This window comes from Oppia nitens, unplaced genomic scaffold (assembly GCF_028296485.1).
Source record: "Oppia nitens isolate AA-2021 unplaced genomic scaffold, nextdenovo-longstitch-racon4-pilon3 scaffold19_pilon_pilon_pilon, whole genome shotgun sequence".
NCBI classification, from domain to species: domain Eukaryota; kingdom Metazoa; phylum Arthropoda; class Arachnida; order Sarcoptiformes; family Oppiidae; genus Oppia; species Oppia nitens.
The window spans coordinates 1442704-1468624 of record NW_026533198.1 but is presented as its reverse complement, the minus strand read 5'-3'; the positions used below and the strand labels follow the sequence as shown (position 1 = coordinate 1468624).

Genomic DNA, 25921 nt, shown 5'->3' with positions numbered 1-25921 from the left:
TCTTATATGTATATTATAACATATATATAGTAAACAAATTGCAGAATAATGTATTCAAACAACAATACTATTAATAAAAAATAAGATAAATATTTGAAATTAAAATTTTTATAAATTAGTTGTTCAAATAATCCCCTTTAAAAAAATTAATGTGTTTTAATTTATATATGTATTTATTATACTTGATTATACTATTATATAATATATATATATAGTATATTACAGTATTATACAGTATGCAAGTCTACTAACAATACCGGGAGGGAAAGTGAGAGGCCATGTATGGCATTAATAATGTTGTACACAATATAACAGTACACCCTGGTGCACCTATATGTACCTCACATGGCTATCATTTGTTTATTATAAACATTTTTAAATATTTTAAGCACATGTTTGATATATTTATTTTTTTTGTAATATTAAAACAATGTATAGTGATAGGGAAGTGTTACGGCAAAAAATTAAATTACTTAGTGACCAGGGTATGTCCGCGGGGAGGGTCGCAAGGGAGCTCAACTGTAACATCAAAACAGTCAAGAAGTGGTCAAATCAGGACAATTTTCGGCATAAATACAACACAATTCAACGCAAGAAAATGACACCAAACACCAAGAGAAGGGTCAGCAATGAATTAAAAGACAAAGTTGGGGGCAGTTTGCGAAAATGCGTCCGTAAACTCAATATGTCCAGTGATTACATTAACCGCGACAAAACTATCTCAAGACGGACAGTTCAAAGGTATCTAAAATCAACAAAATGGGGATCAATTGCAAGAAAAATGAAAGTAAAGCCACTATTGACCCCCAAAAATATTGCTGATCGCTTAAAATTTGCAAATATGGTTACCAGTGCCGGGTATTGTGATAATACCCGAAGGGGGCGGGAACTTCGGGAAAACGTCCTATGGACGGATGAATCACCAATTGAACTATTTCCGAAGTTAAATCATCAAAATACCCGTATTAGGACATCAGATAAGACAAAACAAATTGTTGGCCGACCTAAATTTCCATTAAAAATCATGGTCGCGGGTGGTATCACAGCTAGTGGGAAAACAGAGCTATATGTCTGTCCGCCAAAAGAGACTATCGGTGGACAGGTTTATGAATCTAAAATATTACCATTATATTTAGATGCCATTAATGATCCATTAACGATCGGTAACAAAAGAAAGGCCACACTTTGTCAGGATAGTGCCCCTGGCCACAATATCCGATCGGTAATTAACAAAATAACATCAACATATCCGAACTCTTGGACTGTCGGTAAATGGCCGGGAAATTCTCCGGATTTTAACTTAATTGAACCCGTTTGGAGTGTACTTAAGGATTCCGTACACAAAAATCCAATTCCCAAAAATCGGGATCAATTAATTAGAAGAGTTCGGGAAACTTGGAATTCCCTAAATCCCGACTATTTAAAAAAACTTGTCCACTCATTCCCGAACCGCATCAAACAGGCTATTGACAATTGCGGAGGAAATACTGACTATTAATTGATATTTTAAAATAAAAATTATTTGAATTTAATTGTTTAATTATTATTTTTTTATGATTTAAATTAATTGTTTCAAAACAGGAACAAATAGGTGCACCAGGGTGTATATATATATATATTATATACAATATATAAACTATATATATTATATATATATATATATATATATATATATATATAAAATACACGTTAGTTAACCAATAAATAATGGATTTTTAAGTAAGCAATCGATTAAATTGTTTTTTTTGCAATTTCTCTCTCTCTCTCTCTCTCTCTCTCTCTCTCTTTCTATCAAACTATTGTCTGTATACATGTTATAAATAATTTACAGACAAAATAACATTATATTTTAGTTTATTTAATTCTCACCCATTTTTTGCTCTCTCTCTCTCTCTCTCTATATATATATATATATATACAGTATATATATACAGTATATATATATACAGTATATATATATACAGTATATATATATACAGTATATATATACAGTATATATATACTATATATACAGTATATATATACTATATATACAGTATATATATACTATATATACAGTATATATATACTGTATTACTGTATACTGTATATATACTATATATACTGTATATATCGAAGTTTAAACTATGTTACAAATGTAATAAATATAAATTTAATTAAAAAATATTTTAGTCAAGTCAAATAAATTATATCTTATTCAATATAATAATAACAAATATTTATATATATATATATATATTATTTTAAAAACTTTTTGTTACATAGTTTTGTTGTTATTTTTTTAATAATATTTTTTTATCACTTAATATAATAGTGATTAGTCTAATAAATAATTAAATTTATAAATAAATTTTTCAATAGTTATAATTTTTAGTAACTATAATATATTTTTTTGTGTTATACTTAAATTCTCAAATATATGTCCAAACAAAATATATATATAAATATAAATTACCTAAACTTTTAGTAAATACATAATTGATTTATTATTTTATTTTTTTTGTTTTACTAAAAACAACTATATATTAGACATACATTTAATGGACAATATATTTGATTCAAATAAATATAGCTATAATTATAACAAAATTATAACTCTTTTTTAAAAAAATAAAACCTTTTTTTTGTTGTAAACGTTAATCTAAACAACAATATTATTATTATTAGTTTATTTGATATACACATACAATATATACAGTATATAACTTATATATACTATTGTGATAAAGACATTAACACTTAGAGACAACAATAACACATCGATTGGATATTTATTTTTTATTTTTTTTGGCACTTAAAGAGTCAGTCAGTGTTTTTGAACATATATTTCAGGTTTTTTTGTTGTTATTGTCTTTCATTTCATCTAAAAGTTTAAGTCATTTGACTTTTTTGTTGCGCAAAAAAATTATTGGATTTCTCTCTCTCTCTTAACTTATTTTTGTTGTTTATATATATATATATATATATTTGTTTGTCTATTGTTTATTATAAGTAATTCTGTGGACAACCAATATATATATATATATATATATATATAATACTATACTATATATATCTATGAGTTGTATATATTTTGTTTTTATACATTATATAGATATAAATTATATATATATTGTATGGCATAAACTGAACGATTTTTATTTTAGTTTTTATTATTTATTATTTTTATTTATTATTTTGTTTTTGGTTTGTCTGTCTGTTTAGTTGTATGATTACAAATAAATATCAATACATATATATATAATATATATATATATATATACAGTACAGTCAATACATATAATACAATACATATAATATAGATATCTATTTTCCATTAATGAAACCAAAAAAAAAATTTTTATGTTTTTTTTATTATCAGTCGCTTAATCTGTTTTAACAAATATACTGAATATTAACGGCAAAAAAATATAAGAATAAAAATATTAATACAAAGCTTTTTACTAGTATTTTAATATTTTTTTTGTGTATTATTATTATTATTAGACATTAATATTAAACATTTATCACAAAAAAATGACAATAATATTATATATTTAGTATAACTGTCCACTTAATAGACTTAATAGTATTGTTAATATTACTAATTAATTATTAATAATATATTATTATTATTATTATTAGTGTATGTTTTATGTATATTTTTAATGTATACATAAAACAACAATATTAATAATAATCATAAAAGTTTATTAACTTACAAACTATTTATATTATTATATATAATAGTTATTTGAATATTATTATTATTGTTTATAATAACAAACAAACATACATTAAAAAAAACAATTATTATATGCATATATATATAACGATTTGTTAAACTATTTAATTAATTATTTATATGTTTAATAGTTGGCACAAAAAAAACAGTATACAAATTGAATATATAATATATAACTTTATTGTATATAAATTTATTACTATTAATAAATAACTATTAATTTTTTTTTAAAAATATAATTTCCTATAGTTTACTAATTGTTATTTAAATTGTTAAAAACGTTAAAAAAAATTTCAATAAATATAAATAAATGATAATTAAAAAAATATATTACTAAATAATAGCAATCAATGATTTATATATATATTAAAAATTTAATATTAATAAATATATTGATTTTTTTTAAATTTAAAAAACTATATATTTATTTATCAGTTTAAACTGTATGTATTGAATGTTGTATTATATATATAATATATAAATTATATTATTTTTTTATATATCAAATTTTTGTCAAATATTTAATGATTCAGAAATATAGAGTAGTTTTTATTTTTTTTATTTTTTTATTTTTTATTTTTTTTCAAATGAGTTATCTCGCGGACCATTGACTCAAAATATATTCACTATTCATATAATATATATGTATATATATATATAGTGTATATACAAGTGTATGATATAATAATAATAATTATTATTATATACACAATAGTATTAGATATTGTTTTTTTTAAATATAATCAAAAATATATATATTATTAATACAAATAGCATGCAATTTATATTTGCAGTTCAATATATTTTTTTGTTGTTAGTTAAATATATCCATCATTTATATTGTTAATAATAATATTGATATAATAAATATATAAACATTTTTTGACGATTTATTAGTTAATTAATTAAAAAAATAAATAATAATTTTTATATTATTAATAATAACATTTTTATAATGCAAAATAAATACTGTATTTAATTTTTAAAAATAACTAAATTATTCAATTATTTTTAATTTTTACATTAAATTTATTCAATTAAATATATATTAAATGTATATTAAGTTTTTTTTTATATAAATAGTTTATAGTTATACATTGTTGTAAAAAAATAATTACCCACCTACTATTATATTATAATACTTAAACATTGTATAGTATTATATTAAATATATTAATATATATATAAGCTATAAAAAACTATTAAATATTCAATACAACAATTTATTTTACATTAATAATAATAATAATGATAAAAAATGTCATATATTTTGAATTATTGAACTATACAAACATGCATTCATAACAATCAAAAATTATTTAATATAACTTTTTTCTTTAAATAATAATAATAATAATAAAATATATAGAAATATATATTAAATACTATTTTTTTAGTTAAATAAAATGTTTTTATTAATGATATATATATTACAAATTGATTGTTATGTTAATAATAATCTCAATAAACTTATGTTTATCTTTAAATATAATTTTTAAATCCATGAGATTTAACACATTGATACACACAATGTTTGTTGTTTACATATAATTATATTATATATATTTATTATAATATTATTATCTAAAATGTTTATCACTAAAAAATCTATATCAATATATAAATAATAATTTCATACAATTGTATCTTATGTTTACATAAAATATTTAACACAAAAAAATCTTTATATATTAGTAATATTTCTATCGAGATATCACTTAAAATAATATATAGTAAAATATTATATACATTATTATATACACTGTATATATATATAATGTTAACAATTTTAATTAAAAAAAAATTTAATTAACTACTAATTTAATTTGATTTTTTGTTGTCAATAGAGAGAGAGAGAGAGAGAGAGAGAGAGAGAGAGAGAGAGAGAGAATATATATATAATAATAGTACCAAAAAAAAAAGTTTTTAATTTTTTTTAAGTGTATTAATATTAATTAGTAGATTACAAATTAAAATTATAAATAAATAAATACTAATATATATATTGATGTTATATACAATGATGTAATATACTGTATATACTATATATAGCATATATATATATAGTATATATATATAGATACCGGTATTATTGATTTTTTTGGTGTTAAACAACAACAACAAAAAAAGTTAATAAATATATTTGTCTGCAATAACATAGATGGACACACATTGTTCAATAGATTTATAGATATTATACAAACATTTTATATAAAATATATAAAAATAAAATTAATAAATTATAATTAAAAACTAATTAGTTTAAGTAAAATAATATAAATATTTATTGAATTTATTTATCAAAAATTAATTTGCATATATATACTGCAATACTTATTATTATAAATTTTAATTAAGTTAACTATATATATATATATTTTTTAGAAATTAAAAATAATATAATGTTAAAATTATATTCAATATATACGATATATACTGTATATAAAGTGTATAAATTAAAATATATGAAATAATCATAAATATCTTATAATTATAATTAAATAAAATTAGTATAATTAAAATTAATAAAATTAATTAGTTATCTATCTATTTGGTATACAATAGTATAATAAATAAAAAAATTTCCGATAATAGCACAAAAAATTATATTTAAATTTTATAATATGAAATATATATATATATATATATAACTATAAATTTATTTTTTTTATACAATTTGATAAACTTTATGAAAAAAATATCAATAAATCAATAAATTTAAAATTTAGTAAAACATTATCTAATATATATATATTGTGAATAAATCAATAAACATTTTATAGTTAGTAGAAATTTTTTTTGTGTAATAAATGAGATTTAATGTACAGTATAATGTAATTTGTAAATAAAAATGTTAAACTCTATATACAGTATATATATATATATATATATTATAGATATTAAATAAAGTTATATTTATTATATATATATCTTATTTTTTTTGGCTACAAATTATCAGTAAAAGTAAATGTGTCTAAAAGTCATAATACAACTAAAATATATTGTTAGAGACCTATCACTGGTCTCAATGGGGTCGAGAGTGAGTATAACATATAATTTTCAAACACACACACACACACACACACACACACACACATACACACACACATACACACACACATACACACACACATACACACACACACTTACACACACACATACACACACACACACACACACACATACACACACACACATACACACACACACATACACACACACATACACACACACATACACACATACACACACATACACATACACATACACATACACATACACATACACATACACATACACATACACATACACATACACATACACATACACATACACATACACATACACATACACATACACATACACATACACATACACATACACATACACATACACATACACATACACACAAAATATTGTACAAAACTTTTATAACTACTTTTATTGCTCAAGAATTAACGTATATTGAGATTTGTTTGGCAATAATATAAGACAATAAAGACAGAGACAATGATTACCAAACATTATGAAAGAGAGAGAGAGAGAGAGAGAGAGAGAGTTAGACATTAGAGACACAACTAAAGGGTTTATATTATGTTTATATTGTTGTCGTTGTTGTTGTTGTTGTAGTTGTTGTAAGTAATGTATGTCTTGTTGTGTTTGTGTTAGTTGTGATTGTTTGCACTCAAGATTTCATTTCATTTCATTGAATATTATTTTTATTTTATTTATTTTTTTTGTTGTCAAATGTCTGGTCGCACGACTGGTCTCTTCATTGATGTCTTAATTTTGTTTGCAATAGAGAGACATCCAGTACTAGTAGTAATGTCTACTAATCTACTACTACTAGTGCTGGAGTGTTTGTCCCCTTATGGTACCATCATTTTTGGTGGTCATTACACTACAACTACTACTACTACTACTACTACTACTACTACTGTATCTTCAAATGGTTGTCTGATATCTCAAATGTTTGGTATAGTATTAGTTGTTTTTGTAGTTATATATAGTTATGCTATATGTTTGGTGACAATCAATAATAATAGTTAAAACAAAAATCATTGGATAGTTGTATATTGTTGTTGACATCAATATATATACAATATATATATATATATATATATATAGTATATCAGTGATGATAATACATAGTATACTATCATATAAACTGTATTTCTATTAATTTATTTTCTGTGAAAAAAATGTGGAAATTTAGTGATTATATGTCTATATAAATGTATGAATCATTTTGCAAATATTTGATAGTTTATATATATAAAACTAATCATTGATTAATTTTTATTTTTATAGATATTACTATATTATACACTGTATCAATATTATTGTATAGTAAATAAAAAATCAATTTCATTGATAAAAACTAAAAAATTATATATCAATATATAATATTAAATGTTTTCAACTAAAAAATTGATTGATTTTTTTTAATAAAAAAAATATTATATTATATAAAAAAATGATTTTATTATGATAATTGTTTTAGTTTTTAATCAAATATTTTTAACTGTATTTATATATATACAGTATATAATATTTATAATATTATAAAAGCTAATGGATAGGAGAAAATTTTTTTTTTATAAGTAATTTGTTGTTTATTTAAGTAAAAAATACAAATAAATACAAATTCAAGCATAAAATAAAATCTGAGTGGACTTGACTTATATGTCAGAGAGAGAGAGAGAGAGAGAGAGAGAGAGAGAGAGAGAGAGAGAGAGGAAAGGGATGGGAAATAAAAAGCAAAATCAATGATTGAATGAATGGGTAACTGAAATAAACCAAACAAATAAAAATTATTATACAAAAAAATTGTCACTAATTTAACTACTGATGCCATCGGGTTTTATATATATATACATATATATACTATATATATATTATAATATATATATATATATATATATGAGAGACACGACACTGTCTAACCCTACATATGCCTACACTAGTAATGAGTGGGTAAACCCTAATAATAATAAAAGTGTCGCTCAGTTAGTTTGCTTATACAGTGAGTGTATACTATAGTAAATAGGAAATAATAATAATAATAATAATAATAAAATAAGTTAACAAAAAAATTTTTTTTATATATATATCATTTTACGCTTCAATCACATAATCGATGAGACATTTTGATTATAATTTCAATGACTTTTATGTTGTTGTTGTGTTTGGGATTTAATTTCATAATAAGTAAATGAAAAATACATTATTATTACTATTAATAAATTATTATTATTATTAATAATTATTATTATTATTAATTATTATTTTTTATTTTTATTAATTATTATTATTATTATTAATTATTATTTTTTATTAATTATTATTATTATCTTTGTATATCACGGTTGTTCCGGTGTGATCACAGTTGTGTCGGCCACTTTTGGTGGCAGAGACACGACTGGTTAGACTCAACTCAAGTCTAGTACTTTTCTGACTGTTCTACAACTCTGAAGTATCACTGCTTTTTGCATTTCATAGATCTTAGTTTTTCTTATTTGAAGTGATTCCATACTTAGGGCCAGATTTTTCGGTATTACGGCCATTGATGACAGTATTATAGGTATTATTTCAACTTTCTTAATGCGCCACATCTTATTGATCTCATAGGCCAAGTCTGTATATTTCCGACGTTTCTCACAATGCGTGTCCTGTAATTTATGTGTTAGTGGGACCGCTATGTCTATTATATACGCCTTATCTTGATGTTTGTCTACTATGACTATATCTGGGCGGTTGTGGGCCACAGTCTTATCAGTTCTTATTTCTTTATCCCAGTAGAGCTTGGCACTGTTGTTTTCCATTACACTTTGTGGCTCGTATCTATAGTATGGTAATGGGTCTTTGATTAGTCCGAATCTTATTGCCAGTTCCTGATGTATGATCTTGGCTACTTGATTGTGACGGCTTAGGTACTCGGTATTTGTGAGTACTTTACACCCATTTAGTATATGTTCTATTGTTTCGGACTCCATATGACACATCCTGCACTTGTCTGTTGGTATGTTTAGCTTTTGGATATATTTCTGATGGTTACGGGTCGGAACCACTCGATCTTGTATTGCCATCATGAACCCCTCTGTCTCTCCGTGAAGACCGGCGTACTTCAACCATTTTGTAGACATTTCTTCGTCTACGTGTGTTTGGTTGAGTTCTGCCCGGTATCTTCCGTGGAGTTCTTTTGAGGCCCATGTGTTAATCCTCTCTTTTTCATTTTGTATATCTATTTGATGTTCAATATTGCTGAGGTTTAGAGGTGTGTAGTTGTAATCGAGTGTTGATGTTATTTTGTGGAGCTCTGAGACATAGCATTTTTGTTGATGGTATTTTCTCAACAGTTCTCGCTGTTTGGCCTCAAGGCTTACAATGTTTAGTAACCCTCTACCCCCATGTTTTCTACTAACACATAGTCGTGCTACAGAACTTCTAGGGTGGTGTACTCCAAACATTGTAAGTTGTCGCCTTATATGTCTTTCGATGGTCTCGAGTTCTGTTTTACTCCATTTTATTATTCCGAACGAGTATGTCAGTACAGGTATTGCCCAAGTGTTTATGGCTTTGAATTTGTTGTTTGAGTTTAGTTGAGATTTTAGTATTTTAATGATTCTTTGATTTAATGTTTTCTTTATTTCTTCTTTAACTGCTGTCATTTTAGATTTATGCATTTGTTTAATACCTAAATATTTGTATATATCTCCATTTTCTAGTGCCTTTATATATCCATTATCAGTTTCGTACTCAGGTCTCTCTGAGTAGACACCTCTTTTCAATTTCATTATAGCACATTTATCTAATCCAAATTCCATATTTATGTCATTGGAGAAAGTTTCTGTTGTTTTTAACATTGCATTTAAATCAGATTCTTTTTCGGCGTATAGTTTTAAATCGTCCATATATAGTAGATGTGTTAGATTATATTTTGTATCATTTGACTTTAGATTTACGCCTTTTAACTTTTTGAGTAATGATGACAGTGGATTTAAGGCTAAGCAGAACCACAGAGGACTGAGCGAGTCGCCTTGAAATATTCCTCTGTTTATTTTAATTTCTGTACTTATTTTTGTTCCATTATTTATATTGACACACAATTTAGTTTTCCATTTTTTCATCATATTTTCTAGTGTGTTTATCAGTGTGTTGTCAATTTTATATAGTTTTAACACTCTTAATAACCATTTATGTGGGACTGAATCAAATGCTTTCTTATAGTCTATGTATGCCATTTCAAGATTTCTATGTTTTTGACGAGCTCTTATTGTTATGATATTGTCTATTGTTAATTGCTCTTTACAGCCCATTGAGTGTTTTATACAGCCTTTTTGTTCTTCAGCTATTATGTTGTTGTTGCTTAAATGATTATATATTTTTGTTGATATTATGGATGTTAGGATTTTATACATTGTTGTTAGGCAAGTGATTGGTCTATATTTGCTGGGATCTGATGTATTTTCTGTTTTTGGGAGTAGATATGTTATTCCGGAAGTGAGGAAGTCATCGGTTTGTCCTGTTTGTATTATTTTATCCATTGCTATTGCCATTGGTTCATGTATTGTTGTAAAGTGTTTGTACCAGAAGTTTTGTATTTTGTCTTGTCCTGGGCTTTTCCAATTGTGGGATTTCTTGAGGGCTTCGGTTAAGTCATCTTTTATTATATTTACTGAAGTCATATGTGGTATTTCTTTATTTTCATCTTCAATATCATTTATCCAATTAGATTTTTTATATTCCTTTGGGTTACTCCAGATTTCTTTCCAGTAGTTTTCTATTTCATCTATTTGTGGTGTATTGTTAATATTGCTTGAATTTATTTTATTTTGATTTCTATAGAACATTTTTTCGTTATTATAGAACATTGTATTTTGTTTTCGTCTTTCGCTTTGTTGTTTATATCTTCTGATTCTTTGTGATAGTGCTTGAACTGTTTGTTTTAATGTGTCGTTGTAATTTCGGATTATTGATTCAAATTCAGGTTCTCCAGGTTTTGTCTGTAATAATCGGTATATATCTTTCAATGATTGGTTAAGTCTTTTTGATTTGTTTCCATTTAACACTTGCGTTATTCTTCCAATTACTTGTCTTTTCCCTTCTATACGTGTCTCTATTCGCTTTTGCCATTTAGGTATCATATTTTCATGATTTTGTTTTGTTGTTGACGTGTTCTATTTTGTAACCTAATAGTCTCGATACTGCTACTGCTGCACAATACGTTATTGTATTAATCGCGCTCAACGACATATTATCTTCAATGTAATTTTTAAGTATATCATTAATTGTTATTATTGTAGACCTTGTTTTAACGCCACTTCTTATTTTTGGTAGCTTAGGTCTGAATTCTATTTCAAAGTCTTTATATTGTTCTAAAGATGTTTTTAGTTCATTTTCTGCTGTTATTCTCTTTATTTCATCATTTGTATCGATTCTGTTATCTGTTGTTGTAGGTGTCTCTTCAATTTCTGGCACTACTTCTACTGTGGTATTTAATTCAGTTGTTTCATTTAAGGATAGTTCACGTGCCACTTGTTGTTTGATTTCTTGTAATTCTATTGGGGATATTTTATTATTCTTTGCTAAGAATCGCCGTTGGTCTGCAATTCTTTGTTCCGTTACATTTAGTTCTGGATATTTCTGTTTGAATGCTAAGTATATTTGGTTTCTGTAATCAGTCATATTTGTTTCGAGTCGAGTTGATCTGTAGTATTCGCGCATTATCAAGGTATTCATCTCATGTGTCCATTTCATGCGCTTTTGCGATTTTTCAACCAAATTGGTCAGTTGTCGCTGAGAACCAGCTTGAACTGAAACATTTTGGCGGTTAGTCTGATTTTGTTGACTGGTCTGCGGTCGCATTACATCACAGCTTTGCCCGCATAGCACATCACTGCGTGGGATATGATGCATACTTATCGAACTGCAGTCAATGCCTACCTGCTGAACGCGGGATTTATTTGAGAGGGTACCTCCCGAACACCCCCCGTTATTCCTTCGACTACGTGTAATCATAATTATATATATATTTGTTTTTGGCCTTTTTACGGGGTCCCAGTCCCTAGAATAAGCTCAACACTAACATGTGTCTATTGCCACCCATTTCTCACCACTAACATGCGTTTGTTGAAATAGGATTTTTATTTTTTGAAACAAAAGTGGCCATTGCGTGTGAGGACGAGTAACTACTCGAAGGGTGAAGGGACATCCTTACGGACGCCCCTTCGGGGTGGGGGCACCTTTTTACAGGCACCCCCGGGTGGGAGCACCCTTGCGGGTACCCCCAGGTGGGCACCGATACCGAAGTACCGATACCCGGGGTCGGGCAGAAACTCGTCCTCACGTAGCACCCCGCTTTCCCCATACTACCTAAGTTGGCCGTCCTAAGCAGCGTTGGTTGGGCAGGGACGGGAAACACAGTGAAAACAATTTTTATTTTAACAGAAAAATTGCTTTCCACATCGGGGCTCGAACTCACGATCTTACTCTCCATTACATTACATAGCCCTACACACTAACCACTACACCACTGTGCCTCCTTTTTATTATTATTATATTATTATTATTATTATTATTATTATTATTATTATTATTATTATTATTATTATTATTATTATTATTATTATTATTATTATTATTATTATTATTATTATTATTATTATTATTAATTAATTAATTATTATTTTATTATTATTTGGTTTATATAGTTATCATAATAAATATTTAATTAAATCATTAAATTTACATTAATAGGAATAAAACAATAATTATATTGAAATATAGTATTAAATGTTTGTATGTTTTTTGTTTACTAACTTTTTTTTAAAATTAACAATTTGTTTGTTTGTTTGTATTGTTAAGATATGAAAACAAAATTATGTTCAGACATATATATATATATATATATATATATATATATATATTAGTAAAATAAAAAATAATTTGCTTTTTTGTTGAATCACATGGGATTTGTCATCAAAAAAAAAAATTTTTTTTTGATTACAAAATACATGACTAGAAATTTGCGACTTTTTTTATCCATATTATTGTTGTTTTGCTTTACTTTTATTTTATTTATTTATTTTCCGTTCAATACAGTTGAGACCCGTTTGGCTCTTAATATATATATACTGTATATCTCTATATACTGTATATCTATATATATCTATCCGTCCAATTCAGTTAAGTCTCTCTCTCTCTCTCTCTCTCTCTCTCTCTCTCTCTCTCTCTCTCTCTCTGTTTCACTCATTATGAAGTGTTTTTCGTCAGTCAAAATCAAAACTAGAGATGAAATACTTGTGAATGTTATCCATTGAAAATCCAATCCAATATTTTTTACAGTAAAATTGATTATATAATTATAAAATAATTTAAATTGTTAATTGTTATTAAATTTCAAAAAATACATAGCAAAAAAATATTTGCATTAAGTAATTATTTAAATGCTATCAATATATTATTATTATTTTTAAATATTAACATATATTTATAGATTTAAATTGACATAAATAACAAATTTTTAGTAAAAAAATAGTTTAATAAAAAATAGTTTAACATAATTAGTAATATCATATAAATTATAGATAACATATCATTGGGTAAAAAATGTACATTAAATTGAAAATAACGAGAAAAAAATCATCGTTAAATTGATATAAAAAATTAAACTTTATTTAACTATATTTTTAACTAATAAATTGGTGAATATTTTTTTTAACAACTAATATCTACTTATAAAAAGTAAATATAAAATATATTATTTATATCTACTGTTTATATACTGATATATAGATATATACTGTATATACTGTATGTACAGTAGTTTAAGTATATATATTTAAAATACAAATATAAAAAACAAATTTTTGACAAAATGATTGATTCATAGTATATGTAAAATACTACTAAAATAAACTCAAATAATGTGTTACTATATATATATACTCTATATATATATATATATATATATATATATATATATATATATATATATATATATATATTATGAAACTTACAAACTAATAATAGTATTTTTATTTTGCGAAATAATATATTTTTTGTACAATTTTTTTTTTGGTATGAAATATTAGAAAAATTATTATGTTTTTTACATAATTATAATTAATTTATTAGTTTTTATTATTATTTTAATTTAACACAATATACAGTATATATATGGAAACAAAAAATAACAATGTTTTAGCAATTAATTAAATATACATTTATAATTAAACAAATTAGTATAATTAATTATTTTTTATATTTATACAGTATATATGTGTATTAAATAAATTAATATTATTTTATGATAATAATACAAAAAATTTATTTTTATTATAATTAGTTATAGATTTTATTGTAATTTATATATATATATATATATATTTAATTTATATTTTCTATTAATACATAATAATAATACTATATTATAAGTACATTATAAGTGCAAAATTATAATTATAATATATATTTATAAATAAATAATTAATTATTTATTTATTCATGAAAATAATAACAGGTGCATATATATATACATTACACATACAAACAGGTTAATTGTTTTAAATAATGTTTGTTAATAATAAATATATATATATATATAAACTTTATATTTAATATTTATTTAACTATTAGTATAACAATATTTATATATACTGTATATAAACTTTTACTTATGATATTATTATAAGTTTTATTATTGCCCTATCAATCAATCAATTGTTATAAATATTTAAATATAAAATCTATTTTATATTTAAATATTTTTATTGTTGTCTTTTATTTACTGTTTGCTATCAATTGCTCAAAAAAAAAGTTATGATAAATATACTATTATGATAATAATAAAAAAATAAATAGGAAAATATATACTAGGTAAAAAAACACAATTTCTATTATATATATATATATTGAACAATTTTACATACTTTTTTTATTATTAGATAAATCAATAAATTTTGAGATTTTTATTTATTTTTACTTTTATATAATAATATAAAATATATGATAAGTATTTTTTAAGTACACTTTATATTACTTGATATATATATATATATAAGACACATAAATATTGTAATTTTATTTTTATTTAGTTGAATATTAAGGTAAAAATAATAATAATAATAATATAAAAATACTTGATTTATGGCAAATCTATCATTTATATGACAAATAAGATTTGAAAGATAAATAGATAGATAGATAAATAAATAAAACGACTGAGTGGGTGAATGAGTCACTAAGTGGGTGAGTAAGTGTGTGTGTATGTGTGTGTATGTGTGTGTATGTGTGTGTATGTGTGTGTATGTGTGTGTATGTGTGTGTATGTGTGTGTATGTGTGTGTATGTGTGTGTATGTGTGTGTATGTGTGTGTATGTGTGTGTATGTGTGTGTATGTGTATGTATGTGTGTGTGTGTGTGTGTGTGTGTGTGTGTGTGTGTGTGTGTGTGTGTGTGTGTGTGTGTGTGTGTGTACTTTACATAAATAAATATATGAGTGGATAATAGTTGATAAAAATAGACTGAAATAACTTGATAGAGAGCACATGTATTAGTACTACTACTAATACTAGATGTTAGTAGTAATAGTAAATCAGATATTGATTATGCTATCAAACATTTCAAGAGAGAGAGAGAGAGAGAGAGAGAGAGAGAGAGAGAGAGCTACTAAACCAATAAAAATAGTAAGTAAAGTAAAGTAAAATATATTTATATAGATATATAAAAACTTTGAGATGATTTTCAATCACTTGTGATATGTTTGTAATGTCTGTAACCTTTTTTTATTATTGGGAAAATTTACTGCACTTTAACGTGAAAGTGAGTGAGTGAGTGAGTGAGTGGGTGAGAGAGAGAGAGAGAGAGAGAGAGAGAGAGAGAGAGAGAGAGAGAGAGAGATAGTAAAAGCAAAAAAAAAACAACAAAAAAAGATTTATTACTCTATATATAGATTGTATGTGTATTTAACAGTTGAAATGTTAAATAATTGATTTTTTACTTGAATCTAATATTTAGTTATATATATATATAAAGTTTATATATTAAAAAAATTGTTTTCAACCCTCCCTTTCTAATAACAAGTATTTTTTAAATAAAAATCAGTTATTTTATAATATATATAATATAATATTGAGAGTACAGTATATTTACTATTGGAAAATATATTGTCCTAACAAATACATTACATTATAATAATTATATTGTATTTATTTTGTTGTTGTTGGTAAATGTTATATAAAGTTAACACAATTGGCTATTACTTTATACAGTACACACACATACACACACACATACATACACACATACACACACACATACACACACACATACACACACATACATACATATATATACACACACATACACACACATACATACATAGACACACATATACACACACATACACACACACACACACACATACATACACACACTTTAATCACTGTTAACGGTAACTGTTTTACTGATTACAATCACTACTACAACAATTGAGTTAACCGTAAGGTCTATACAAATAAATATAAAAAAAATCTTTTTTTTTTGTTTTTACCTAAACATACAGTACAAACACTTTAGTTTCAAAAAAAATACTGTATACTATAGTTTCATTACATTACAGTAATGTTATGTGTCGTTCAACAACAATAAATAAAAACTTTTTTTTTTGACCACAATTTTTGTTGTTTGCGGTGATTGCTGTAGTAATTGTATTTGTATTGTTATTACTGTATTATCTCTCTCTCTCTCTCTCTCTCTCTCTCTCTCTCTCTCTCTCTCTCTCTCTCTCTCTCTGTGTTAATGTAATCACAACCAGTAGTTGATGTTAAGGTTAGATGTTAGGTGGGGGTAGGGTTGAGATGATGGGGGGTAGGGATCATGAAAGTCAATGGATTTTCAATCTTATATACTGTATATTCAATATATTAATTATATATATATATATAACTTTGTTGTATATATATATATATATATACAACAGTCTCAAAAATATATGTTGTTGTGATCTATGGTTAAGATATATGATTTAATATTAATATATGATTTGTTTGTTTGTTTGTTTAATATTATTAAAAATATATACTAACTATTACGTATATTACATATATATATATATATATATATATATATATATATATATATATATATATATAATATAAGTTATAATAATTTACAATTAGTCACCATTTTATATCAAAAAAATATTTTATTAGATTATTTAATAAAAAAAATAATCCTATTTATTAAGTAATCATAATAAACAACAATAATATTATTAGAAATAAATACAAAATAAATAGTTTTAAAAAATATATATATAATAATAATAATTTAGTATTAAATAAAACTAAAATTGTGTTATTTTTAGTAATAATAATAATAAAATAATATATAATATAAAAGAAATTAACTTTTATTATATTAGTTTTATTTAAGCTATTTATATAAAATTTTTTGACAATAATTTTTATTAAAATAAAATATTAGTGCCAAAATAATTTAATATAATAATAAAAATATATTTTATTTATTTATTTATTTATTTACTAAAATAAACTGCTTTATTTTAGTTAATGTTTCAAATATATATATATATATATATATAATATTTTTTTTAATATATAATATAAATTTATATTAAAAACATTGCGGGATATCTTATAATACACAACAACAACAAAACTGTTGAAATATATTATAAAAATCATTTATAAATATTTTGACCATTTGTTTTGTTTGTTTGTTTTTTATTTAATATTAATTTATATTTATGACAAAAACATTTTGTTGGGTTGAAACAAAAAAAATGTTTTAAAATATTTATAAAAATTAAATATTTAATAATATTAAGTTTATAAAAATAAATTATTGAATACTAAATAATACTAATAAATTATATTTGTTTTTTTAATAAATGCTATTACAATCAATTCAATTGTTTAAATTTATTATTATTATTAAAATTATATTTTTATAAACAATAAATTTATTTAAAATTTTTAAAAAAAATAATTCAATTTAATCAATCTATACTTAAATTTATTTTTTTGTTATTTATTTTTGTGATATATTATTAATTTAATAATTTTTAAGTATCACTACTAGTCTATTGATTATTATTATTATTATTATTATTATTATTATGTTTTTGTTGTTAGTGTTAGTAATGTTTTGAACACCTAAAACAAAATAATATATATTATATTATATATATATATATATATATATATGATATATATGTTAAAAATAACACTTATTTTTTCAAATCATATATTTTTTGTTGAAAATACTTAGTAATGGTATACAAAATACTGTTTAGTATTGTTGTTATAAAAGTTATATATATATATATATATATATAGTATAATATATAAAACTAAAAATTATTTAATAGTATCATTAAATTTTTTATTTTATATCATTAAATATAGCGTACAAATCCACTATTATTATTATTATTGTTTTTTAATGTTATAAAAAAGATTTATATATATATAAACGTATTTTAAAAGTTTTACAAAAATAAAAGTTTTTTAAACTAATAGCTAATACTTTTAGGGTATATATATATACTGTAAATATATCACATAATATACTGTATAGTAATTAATTTTTTTTCTTCAATATATTCTCTATATATTACTAATCATTATATAAGTATATCTATTATATAATACAATACAATACAATAAAAAATTGTTAATTCATTCATTTAGTTGTCTCTCTCTCTATAATATATTATTAGTTAAGTTATTATTCAATGTCTCTCTCTCTCTCTCTCTCTCTCTCTCTCTCTCTCTCTCTCTCGGAAATCACTCGACATTTAAAAAGTGAAAATTTATTATTGAATTTTATTACTACTAATAAAAAATATCATTTATCATTGAAAACAAAAAAAAAATTATATCAATTTTTTTTGTAGAAAATAAAAACTATTACAATATATTTAATATTTTTTATTAGCAAAAAAAAATGTTATGATTTTTTTTTGTAATAAATCAAAAACAAAAAAAAACAAAATCAGTCAGCAATAAACAACAATAATAATTAATAATAATAATAATAATCAGAGAGAGAGAGAGAGAGAGAGAGACATTGAATAATAACTTAACTAATAATATATTATATCTAATATACAGTATAACCCTAAGTGAAAGTTACAACAACAACAACAATAATAATAATAATATTAATAATTGCCACCAAAAATAAAATGTTAGTCAATCATAATAGAGATTAATTGTTAGTAATCTCTTATATATATATATATATATACTGTATATTGAATGACAATACAATCATTTTTCTCCCAGTTGTGTGTCTACTACTAACTTATAGTATAGTAGTATTGTATATATATATATATATATATATAACTAGTATTTGATGTTTTATATGATGTAATGACACAAACAGTGATTTTATTTATTTTTTTATATATGTGTGCTATTATACAGTACTGTACACCAAGTGATTCATGTTTTGTGTGGTTTATAAACAACAAACATATATATATATATAACAATACATGACTCTCTAACACAGGGACTATATGTATACAACTGTCCAAACTTTTTTTTATGTGTGTATATATTGTAGTTTAGTTTAATATCTGAGACAAATATATATATATATACAGTATATATCAGTGTTTAGATGGACACAAACATAAATCTATTTATTATTATATATATAATAATAATTTGTTATATTCAATATATTCAGTGATAAATACAGTATAATAGCATACATTTACCCCTCCCGTCCCCCCCCCCGAAAAAAATGGGAACAAATTTTTCTTAGTGTCCGTCAATTTATAATATAGTTTTTATGTTTGTTTGTTTGTTTGTTTGTTTGGTTAGTTAGTTAGTTGTGTTTCTACTACTATATCCACCACAAAAAAATGAAAGATTGACATTAATAGTAATAAATATCAGTTTTATTATATATATATATATATTATATTATATATATACAGTATATAACTATTTTATTTATTTATTTATTTTGTTGTTGAATTGGTAAATATATGTCAAATGCAATCTCTGGGTACAGTTTGTTGTGTGTGTGTGTGTGTATGTGTGTGTGTGTGTGTGTGTGTGTGTTTGTATGTATGTGTTTGTGTGTTTGTGTTTGTGTGTGTATGTGTATGAATGTATGTATGTGTGTGTGTTTGTATGTATGTATGTGTTTGTGTGTATGTATGTGTATGAATGTATGTATGTGTGTGTGTGTTTGTATGTATGTGTATGTATGTATGTGTGTATGTATGTATGTGTGTATGTGTGTGTGTGTGTGTGTGTGTGTGTGTGTGTATGTGCTGTCTCTCAATAAACCTAACCATACCATCACTACATCAATATATATATATTGGACTTCAGTTTGCTATATACGGTATATAACTAACTATTGGCCCCAATAGAGGCTCACAACGCCTGCTTACAGTCAGACTCTCCTCATTGAGAGAGAGAGAGAGAGAGAGAGAGAGAGAGAGAGAGAGAGAGAGAGCACAGTTATGTTGGGGTCGATGCTTAAGCCTAACTCACTAACACAACTATAAACGATACATACATGCAATTCAATAGCTATGTGTGTGTATGTGTATGTGTGCACTGGTAGTGCACAGTCATAGAGTTAGAGCACATTTACCTATCAGTTAGTGTTTGACACACAGTTTAACAATACCAGTGCTTAAAAAAATAAGGTATCAGAGCTTAGATACTTTTTTTGAATAAAATAAACTAACTGTGCTATCAATGTACTGTCACACTGTGTGATGTCAACAATGTTTTTTTTGTGTGACTATACCTGTGCTTAAACTAACTGTGCTTTTTGTTGTTAAATAAAAAGTGATTTTTAATAAATCTCTTAATTTTGTTGTTATTTTTTGTTATATATATATCAATATAATTAACATTTGATTTTTCAATCAATTTTTTGTGTATAAATGTATTCAATAGTTTAATACAATTTTTTTAAAATTTTTTTTAAATGTTATTAATATTATTAAATATTTGAAATATTTTTTTTGTTGTTGATATGTAACTGTAATAATAATAATAATAATACTTATTATTATTATTTTTATATATAAAAATATAAAATACATTGAATTGATTTTTTTTAATATAAAAAATAATATTTATATTAAAGACCTACTAAAACCAACAAAAAAATAAAAATGTTTACAACAAATAAAAAATACTTTTTAACAACAAAATAAAAGTTTTATTTTTTAAAAAAAACTAAATATCAGTTTAAATATATATATATATATTGTATATAATAATAATGTTTTTTTATTATTTGATTTTACAATACATATACAAACGTTTTTTATTTGTATTTTAAGGTAATACCATGTAATGCATTAAAAATATATATAAAAAAGATTTGTTTTTTATTTGTATCCAAAATAATAATAATAATAATAATAATAATAATAATAATAATAATAATAATAATAATAATAATAATAATAATAATAATAATAATAAATAAAACAAAATAAAAATGTTGTGTCAAATGTGTGTTAATATAGAGAAAACTTATATACAATATAAACAGTAATAATACATATAATAATACATATAAATAGCAACAAAAATAGAGACATAAATTTTGTGTCAATTTTTTTGTATCCAATATACTGTATATATATATATATATTTGTCATATAATTTGATATTTATTTTTTTTTGGGATATATATATATATATTGTGAATATAAATATGTAATTACATATATGGGAATAAAATAACAAATAAAATAAAAATGTTGTCTCATATAATAAAGTTTTCAGCTCCCAGTGCTTGGTATAAACATCTATTAATACTACTACTATCTAGTAGACGACTACCAGTGCTATTACTACTACTACTACTAATAGTATTATTATTGCTATTTTACTACTAGTAGTAGTAATAATAATAATAGTTTATAATTCATTCATACATTCAATTGATTCAAACATACTGTATATATATAATATGGAAATCAATGGGATATTTGGCACAACAATCAATATAATCAATGCCCGAAACTATTATCAAAATAGTTGTCAGTTATCGGCGCACAACAACAACTACAACAATAATAAAACATTTACAACAACTACCAGTGTTTTCATACAATTATTACTAATACGACTACTAATAATACACTATAATATCACTTCAGTGGATAGCATGTGGATAATAGGTATGTGCCTAACCCTAACCCCCTCTCAATAACTACTACTAACCAAATCTGACAAACAAACAAACATAATAATAATAATAATTATGATATTGTGTGTGTATGTGTGTATGTATGTGTGTATGTTTTTATGTGTATGTGTTTGTGTATGTGTGTGTGTGTGTGTGTATGTGTGTGTATGTGTGTGTATGTATGTGTATGTATGTGTATGTATGTGTATGTATGTGTATGTATGTGTATGTATGTGTATGTATGTGTATGTATGTGTATGTATGTGTATGTATGTGTATGTATGTGTATGTATGTGTATGTATGTGTATGTATGTGTATGTATGTGTATGTATGTGTATGTATGTGTATGTATGTGTATGTATGTGTATGTATGTGTATGTATGTGTATGTATGTGTATGTATGTGTATGTATGTGTATGTATGTGTATGTATGTGTATGTATGTGTATGTATGTGTATGTATGTGTATGTATGTGTATGTATGTGTATGTATGTGTATGTATGTGTATGTATGTGTATGTATGTGTATGTATGTGTATGTATGTGTATGTATGTGTATGTATGTGTATGTATGTGTATGTATGTGTATGTATGTGTATGTATGTGTATGTATGTGTATGTATGTGTATGTGTGTGTATGTGTGTATCTACAGTAAATAAATAAATTGATGATAAAAAATATATATAAAAAAACTATCTTTAATTTATTTGAACCCCCAATAATAGATAACATTCCTCCCCTCCCTTCCCACTCCCCAAACAAACTAAAAAAAAATTACTAAACCATTGCCATATACTGTAGTATTGGTCGTGTTTTATCTCAAATTTACTTATTATTATTGTTATTATTATTATATTTAAGTAAAAAAACATATTATATATATATTGTGTGGTAAATCTCTCTTTTATTTCACCATTAATATCATCATATAATTTGAAGACAAACAATATATACAGTATATAACAATAAGATTATAGTATAGTTATTATATTATAGCAATAATAATAACTTAAAATTTTTTTTTATCAATAATTACCAGATTTTTTGGGGATAAAATAATAAACATTTTGTTTTGTTTTTGGTTGCATTAAAAAAGATAATATATTTTATTTTCATTGTAATTATTTTGATTTTGATTTGTTTTATTATACAGTATTATATTATATATATATATATATATATATATAATGTATATTATAAATAGATATATAAAATTTCATAAACTTTCTCCTATTTTTTTGTTGTTGAAAATTAATCTCTTTAATTTTTATAATTATTATTATTATTTGAGCTCACAATATATATATATATATATATATAAAACAATATGTGATATGATGTGATGTTTTATTTTTCTCAACTAAAATAAAACAACAAAAAAACAAAACTTATAATTAGATTAAAGAATATTGTTTTTAGTGAAACACACACACAATGACTGACTTTTTGTGTTATAATCTTATAGTGTAAATAATCCTAATTGGGGATAGCCTTAATAGGGGACGGCATACTTTAAATTAGTTTTAATCACAAAATAATTAAACAATTGTTGACATTTATATGTCATTACAAACCTAAGGATATACTTTATCAGACAAGTGAATCAAAATAGTTATAATTTTATCACAAAATCAACAATTAATTGACAACAAAGATAACATAAAATATTACCATTTCATCCCTTATTTAACATTAAGTTTGAAATTAAATTAAACAATATTTAGTATAATTAAATTATAACTATTATTTTTTATACATAAATAATATATTAGTAAAAATATTAATAACAAAAATAATCACTTTTATTAATCTATGTATTAATTATTTAATTAAAAATCAATAATTAGCCGATAATCTCAATTAGGGACATGTAATTCAAAATAATTTTTATCAACAAATGAGTGTCAATAACGTCATCAAATTATAGTTTTATTTATTAATATAATTTTTACACACAAAAAATAATAGTAAATTTTGAATGTATAATTAAAATGAAAAAATTTTAAAATACAAATTATCAATAAGTTACACTGAAAAAAAAATTTATAAATTATATTTAATGTTAAATAATCCGTAAAAATTATAAATAGGTATAAATATGACATTATATATTTAAGATTAGCCTATTGGGTTGGTAGAGCTATTTAAGGAATAAAAATCATCAACCTATTGGGTTGGTAGAGCTATTTAAGGAATAAAAATCATCAACCTATTGGGTTGGTAGAGCTATTTAAGGAATAAAAATCATCAACCTATTAGGTTGGTAGAGCTATTTAAGGAATTTATAATTATGAATAGTGATTTATCCCAATACTGTAGTATAACAAATGAATACAACACATCCAATTGTATTTAACAAATCAGTGCATTTATCTTAGTGATTTTAATTCCTTAAATAGTTCTACCAACCCAATAGGTTAGTGATTTTAATTCCTTAAATAGCTCTACCAACCCAATAGGTTAGTGATTTTAATTCCTTAAATAGCTCTACTAACCCAATAGGTTAGTGATTTTAATTCCTTAAATAGCTCTACCAACCCAATAGGTTGGTGATTTTAATTCCTTAAATAGCTCTACCAACCCAATAGGTTAGTGATTTTAATTCCTTAAATAGCTCTACCAACACAATAGGTTGGTGATTTTTAATTCCTTAAATAGCTCTACCAACCCAATAGGTTGGTGATTTTTAATTCCTTAAATAGCTCTACCAACCCAATAGGTTAGTGATTTTAATTCCTTAAATAGCTCTACCAACCCAATAGGTTAGTGATTTTAATTCCTTAAATAGCTCTACTAACCCAATAGGTTAGTGATTTTAATTCCTTAAATAGCTCTACCAACCCAATAGGTTGGTGATTTTTAATTCCTTAAAGAGCTCTACCAACCATTATATTGAATTATTTGATTATTATTTTTTTGTTTTTGTGATTTTGAACATTTTAAATGATTATAAATAAAGTTATATTTAAATAAATTATTTATA

General features: G+C 23.3%; 3 protein-coding genes across 3 annotated transcripts in view; 2 read left to right on the top strand and 1 right to left on the bottom strand.

Moving 5' to 3' along the window:
• The first annotated feature begins 430 nt into the window (after nt 1-430).
• On the top strand, nt 431-1498 carry LOC128966180 (uncharacterized). Its single transcript, XM_054312995.1, has one exon. The coding sequence runs from the start codon at nt 431-433 to the stop codon at nt 1496-1498; it is 1068 nt and encodes a 355-aa protein (XP_054168970.1).
• A 7658-nt stretch (nt 1499-9156) lies between these two features.
• Nucleotides 9157-11871, bottom strand: LOC128966179 (uncharacterized). The gene is made up of 3 exons (XM_054312994.1): nt 11622-11871; nt 10422-10574; nt 9157-10301 (listed from the first exon to the last, which is right to left on the bottom strand). The coding sequence occupies exons 1-3, from the start codon at nt 11869-11871 to the stop codon at nt 9157-9159; spliced, it is 1548 nt and encodes a 515-aa protein (XP_054168969.1).
• Nucleotides 11872-22851: 10980 nt separating this feature from the next.
• Nucleotides 22852-25921, top strand: part of LOC128966178 (nephrin-like) — a 45529-nt gene continuing 42459 nt past the window's right edge. Inside the window, exon 1 of the mRNA XM_054312992.1 lies at nt 22852-22929. Within this exon, the coding sequence (XP_054168967.1) occupies nt 22917-22929 (13 nt within the window). The 5' untranslated portion in view covers nt 22852-22916. The remainder of the gene's footprint in view (nt 22930-25921) is intronic.

Bases quoted from the DNA above. Each gene is read 5' to 3' on its own strand.
- LOC128966180 (XM_054312995.1), top strand. From the start codon at position 431: ATGTATAGTGATAGGGAAGTGTTACGGCAAAAAATTAAATTACTTAGT.
- LOC128966179 (XM_054312994.1), bottom strand. From the start codon at position 11,871: ATGATACCTAAATGGCAAAAGCGAATAGAGACACGTATAGAAGGGAAA. The intron at 10,575-11,621 runs GCGAAAGACGAA...TAAAAACAACAG, and splicing joins CAGAAGATATAAACAACAAA to AAACTTTCTCCAATGACATA. The intron at 10,302-10,421 runs GTATTAAACAAA...ACAAATTCAAAG, and splicing joins AGATATATACAAATATTTAG to CCATAAACACTTGGGCAATA.